Source organism: Pocillopora verrucosa, chromosome 4 (assembly GCF_036669915.1).
Source record: "Pocillopora verrucosa isolate sample1 chromosome 4, ASM3666991v2, whole genome shotgun sequence".
Taxonomy (NCBI): domain Eukaryota; kingdom Metazoa; phylum Cnidaria; class Anthozoa; order Scleractinia; family Pocilloporidae; genus Pocillopora; species Pocillopora verrucosa.
In genome coordinates, this window is record NC_089315.1 from 17709275 (window position 1) to 17715218 (window position 5944).

Below are 5944 nucleotides of genomic sequence, written 5' to 3' on the forward strand. Positions count from 1 at the left end.
ATTCATAATTTGTCATAATCACTTGAGATCTGTTTTAAATGATCAGGATGATGATACCGTAACTAATGTAACATAAGCCCTGCCCCATGTGGGAACATAAAACTGTGCTAACTGTACTTCACTGTGCAGAGAGATAACTTTTCTGCTCTGCTTAAAATGATTTGTGAGTATTTGCTTGCTCTCCTTCTCTCTGTTTGGAGTCTCAAGTAAACTTGAGATTTGGTCGTTGGTCTGCATCTCATGAAGTGGACTTTCACGCAGATAGTGTGTTTAAATTGGCCATCGCAAACAAAGAAAAGCTAGTCAAACAATTTTATACTAACCTTTACTTTAACCCTTTTTCCCTAGAAAACTGATATACTGCATACAAAATTGGGCACATAGTGCAACATTATGACTCCCAATATGAGATACTCAAATACAAATGCAAATCTCACATTCTAAGCAAAAAATACATTTCAAATGTCTATTAACAGTAACTGTAGCTCTTGCACATAAGGTAATGGAAGGTATATAGTCCAATGAAAAATGCTGACGAGACAGGAAACTAGCTCTGTTCACACTGTTACAGGACTTTTAGGTCTAGTGTTGCGAGCTAATTAAATAAATTGTATTTACGTTAGTTTACACCGGGGTTTCATTGACTATTTCTGGTGTTTGATTTTGATAGAATTCCACAACATTTTTACAAATATCATGTCGCCCTAACTTATCTGCTATTTCTACAAATTTTCTGATGGTTGGAACGTCATGCCATGTACTTAAAATACTGATTATAGTTTTTGTTGGACTTTCCCCTTGATCAACATTTTCAAGCTGTGAACGTGAAATTCCAATTTTGCGACCAACATCCCACCAGTTCTTTGCATTGGTCTTCTTTGCATCTAGTTTTTGGATGAGGATGACTTCCACATCATATGGTACTTCATCAATTTGAACTTCTGTGTTCAAACAAAAACGAACATAATCAGCCCTGCAATGTGTATTTAAAAGAGGTGAGGCAGCAAGGTTTGATAACAATCCCAGTAAATGAACCATTAACAAGTTGAGGGTCTCAAGATTACAAATAATCACTAAAGATCACAAACATTGTGTTTCATGAAAAATAAGTAGCAGTAAATCAGAGCATGAAATTCCTATCTGAGGATGAAACTATTTAAAAGTTAGACTTATCATCTTGTCACTATTAGTGATTTTTAACAGGTACTTGAACATCCCTGAAAGCACAATTTTTCTATACTAACCTGGAATGACCTTCAGTTTGTCCTGGCATGGCATGAATGCAATAACCTCTTCATAGCATCTTGAACCTAAAAGTAATTTTCACACACATTGCATCATAAAGGAGGGATGACAGAACATGTCAATAAGCATTCAATGAACACTTATAAAAATACCCTATCTGTTTGTTTATAGAGACTTATGACAACCACCAGGTAACCTGTGAGTAAACTTCCTGTAAGGATTGGGAGGAAGTAGGGGAGGGGAGATAGTAGTCGCCTATTAAATACACAAACCATGTAGTACACATTTCCTTCAAACTTGTTAATGTACATGTACATGAGTGTTCTCACTTCTACATTAATGTGATAACCTCAGTGTTCCCATCGCAACTCTACAGTTCCAGTTCAGATTTACCTCACAGGTTTTGTAAGTTGCACTAGATGCACACTATCTTAGATGAAACAAACTTGCAGAAGGATGTTAAAATTAATACAGCTTTGATTTGACTCAAGGTCAAACTGTAACTTCCCTTAAAAAGTATAATCACATGCAAAATGCAACAAACACCTGATGAGAAAACTTATTAGCAGGATGCTGTTCCTGCAACAAAACAAAAAAAATTCCCCATGTAATGCATAGCAGTTAAAAAGGAAAGTTGATATTTACATTTAAGGGTTGAAGCTGCCTGATTCAATGCAAAAATACCTGTACAAGTTGATGAGTCAGAGATGCAGAGTGGAGGACAAGTAAATATGCAGCTCCTGGATGAAGTTTCATGTATGTATAAGTTGTAACTTTGTGGACTCCATTTTCTCCTCCAGTACAGAAAGTAGACCAGTATAAGAGCAACCACAACTACCAGAGAACATGAAAGTCCAATGATCCAAAACATGTGTACCACACAGGGCTTGTGAAGTGAAGAGTTGTCACTTTGCAAGGTTGATGAAATATTCATGGCTGGAGAGTTTCCTACTGCAATACTGGAATTGTTTGATACTGAACAGTTGCATGTACATCCTTCAGATGAAGAAGTTGGCAGGTCATCACACCTTCTATTTGAAATCCTACAGTGCTTCTCTCCTTTTCCTCCTATAACTACACCCTTTCTCAGAGCAATGCACTGTGGCTCAATGTTCTCATCATCACCTTCACAGCATTCAACACATCTGTAACATTCTTCCTCTGTGTCATTGAAGTAATATTCATTAGAAATGCATTTATTGGCACACTCTCTGTCCTTCACAAGTGTGCATGGATAAAGTTCTTGTTTTTTGCCACAGGAAGTACACTTATGGCACCTATTATTTGTCCTGTTATTTGAAAAGAAACCAATCTTGCAACTTTGACAGCTGATGTCTGTTCCAATAGGGTGTGATGAGCCAGGTTCAACTGATGGCTCCTGTCCATCATGGCATTCAGGAGGGGGCCAACATCTATATTCATTACGATTTTGCCTGTTGTAAAGCTCAATGTAACCTTTCTTTTTACATCTATTACTGCCAAAGCCCTTGTCCACTAGGACAGTCTGAAACAAAGGATAGTCACAAATTCAAAAAAGAGTTGATTAATTCATCCTTAACTCTGTGGGCACACATGTTAATTTTTGTGGAGGGCTTCAGTCGAGATGGCAGGCATTTTTTGTGATATATATCAGCTCATTTGTTATAGCATTTTCATTCAGATTCGAAAGCTTAAAAGCATCAAAAGAAAATTCAGTTTAATTCTTCTTGTCTACAGCTTCATGATTGGATGGTCTGAAAATAAAACTAGAGAACATTATCCCCAAAGAGGGCTTTTGAATGGAGAATTAAAGAAATCCAGATTAAAATTTAACCTTGGGTATGATAACTCAGCTCCACTGACCCTTTAATATGACTAACATATTTGACAATAACAACTAATCCCTGACTTTGAGAACTCTTGAAGAAATGTAAGACTATGAGACTGAAAATATTTAGCATTATACTAAATAAAAAACCAAACTTCTTAATTTATCACCGAGAATGATGGAATCCTAAGTTTGGATGAAAGGCTTGCAAGACCCACATTTTTCTTTGACTTTTTATTAAACCAAAATAGGGTTAACTGTAACCATACAAATTAATTGAAGAAATATAGATTTTTTTACTGAGTTTCCTTCATTTTAAACTACCTTTCAGCATAGTTAAACCCAAGTTGGTGGTCTCTTATCAATGCCTTACATTGTATCTTTTTTTTTTTTTGGCAAAATGTGTCAGTTGTCACCATCTGTGTGGGAAATGTTGTCCTACATGGCACAAACAAGAGCATAAGCTTCTGAAAATAGCATCTGGTAACAAAATTTACATTACTCAAGTACTGCAATCATTTGCTGCACAATTCTCTATCGGTATACTGCTGCTCACAAGCAAGAGTCATAAATAGTGAAAGAATATGGCTAAGCCCTTGAGAGAACTCAATGTTCATTCAAAAGTACTCTCTAAAAAAGCTACACGTGGTACATACATATACTTTATTTATGCTTGAAATTCTCAGTGTAGCTGTAAAGCTAATATCTAGCTATGAGAAAATAAGCTAAAATAAAATAAAAATATGCTATATTACAATTCCAATATTATTTATAAACTATATACCACATTATGCATGCATAGGGAAATAATTATAACTTGTAGATCTACTGTGGAAAAGCTTCATATCTGAGGATCTCCTGCTTGAGCTATCATGATAGCTAAGTATGAAAAATGGTAGGATTCATGATTTCCTAAATCTATGGCTGATTTCTCAGATAGACCCAAACTCAGGGACAGTCCCATCAATGGCCATGGGGAATACTTTGACAACAAGGTAAAATCAACATCATGTTCAAAAGAACTGCCTCGGAAGTTTGAAGAACGAATTAGGAGCGAGACATTAAATCAAGTTCACTCTGCTCTTCATAACTCACCAGTGTGGTCATTGAAAATAACACCCTGTTGCTTCACCTTAACCAACTTTTCACCAAGTTAAAAGGCTATTAGAGGCTTGAGCAGTTCCTAAATAGTCTTTAAATTTCTGTCATTCAAATCTGTCGTGCTAGCCCTCCATAGATTTTGGTCAGAGAGACAGGGTTGATGTTAAGTGCTTGGTAACCACTTTACAACTGAAATCAGTTACGAGGGCTCAAAATTTCTAACTGTTTCCGAAAAGTGCCCCAAATAAGGTTGTTCTTGCCTTCTTTCGATCTCATATTAACACTTTAACTTCCATAGGTGACCAAGACAGAATTTCTCCTTACAATACAAATACAATATCAACCAGATAGGTGAGGAGAATAAAGAAAAATATCAACTTGGGGATAATTAGTTGATCCAATACTAAATTCTCTGAACTAACTCTATACAAAGTGCATGGTTGACAGTAAGGAGAATTAAAAATTTGAACCAGGAGTTAAAAGGTTAAGAGGGAGGTTTCAGTGGTCCATTTGGTCCTCTACTTCAAAGTTAACTAGAACATTAGGAGGCCATTCAAATCTGGGTTCATATTGAGTGATTTTAATAGGTATACTTGGAAAGTCACGTGTGGTCTTCTTGTTAAAGTTAACCCATTGACAGAAGCTTGCATTAATAACATGAGGTCTAAGAAAATGAATACTGCTTGATTGTACTTCATCTTCATTGGGAACATGTTGTTAACAAAGCTGATCGATAGGAGGGAGTGCAATTCAACAGCTGATTGAATCCTGTTCATACTGTACTGATTGCAGGACTGACAAATAAATTTCAGTTGCAGAGGTTACCACAAATAACAACTTAATGATGGCACACTGTATAAAATAGGTCTTGAATCATGATCAAAACTTGTGAAGGTCTTTATGAAGGAAAAGATTGTGGCAAACGACGTTTCTGATATCAGGCTGTAAATTCTAAAGTTTCAGCCAAACCAAACTGTGAATGTTAATTTAGAACTGCAAGGAAACCTTTGCTGGGAAATGCAAGGGAGTTAACTAATTCTAAAGTTTCAGTTGCCAAGCCAAAATGTTAGTCGTTCAAAAAAAAATTCGCCTGGTGATGAAGAATCTGAACTTATAAATTCTTCTCTAGAGAGATATGAATCTTTTAGAACGAATTACACTTCAAGCCCACGTAGACGTGACATCGTAACTGTCAATGATCGAGCAATAATAGTAAAAAAGGACAATTTTGAACAAATAAGTCTCAGAGCAAATGTGACCATGACTTCTTTTTAAAAAATAACAACATCTGAAGTCCATTGCAGCTGGCTGTGTTATACCAGCCCTACCCAAGACTTATGAAAATTCCAAACAACAATTAGGATTTTAAACGTCATGATCATTTACCCTTGATTAGTACCTCTTACAAAACAAAAGTAAAAGAAAGACCAACTCACCAAAAGGAAAAGAAATCCAGCAAACATTTCTTTAGGATATCAGGACTTAAACGATGCGTTGAAATCTCGTTTAATTTTCAAAAATACCCCGTCAAACCTTCTGCATTAGGCGAAGCGAAGAGAAGAGGAATTTGCTGAGTTGGCTTAGAAGTTTGTTGTCAGAGTCACTTTTACCCAGGTTTTTCTCGGTCAGGTTTCTCCAAAAAACCCTGGTACACAATATATGATTTGTACGCAAGATTCTTTCCAAAATATAGGCCTTAGTTTATGATAGAAGATCTGGGTAAGGAATTGACAGGCTTTGGAAAAGGAAAAAAATTCGCGTATACGTGCAAAAATGAGTTATGGGAATACG

The 5944-nt window shown here is 36.1% G+C and overlaps 1 protein-coding gene across 1 annotated transcript; it reads right to left on the minus strand.

Annotated features, from left to right (window-relative positions):
- Nucleotides 1–308: 308 nt before the first annotated feature.
- On the minus strand, nt 309–5728 carry LOC131790501 (uncharacterized). Its single transcript, XM_059107712.2, has 4 exons — nt 5590–5728; nt 1930–2749; nt 1245–1310; nt 309–941 (listed from the first exon to the last, which is right to left on the minus strand). Exons 1-4 carry the CDS (start codon nt 5614–5616, stop codon nt 625–627), a joined length of 1230 nt encoding a protein of 409 aa, XP_058963695.2. The 5' UTR covers nt 5617–5728; the 3' UTR covers nt 309–624.
- Nucleotides 5729–5944: the final 216 nt, after the last annotated feature.

Bases quoted from the DNA above. Each gene is read 5' to 3' on its own strand.
- LOC131790501 (XM_059107712.2), bottom strand. From the start codon at position 5,616: ATGTTTGCTGGATTTCTTTTCCTTTTG. The intron at 2,750-5,589 runs GTGAGTTGGTCT...CCTTTGTTTCAG, and splicing joins CTGGATTTCTTTTCCTTTTG to ACTGTCCTAGTGGACAAGGG. The intron at 942-1,244 runs GTTAGTATAGAA...GTTTGAACACAG, and splicing joins CAAACTGAAGGTCATTCCAG to AAGTTCAAATTGATGAAGTA.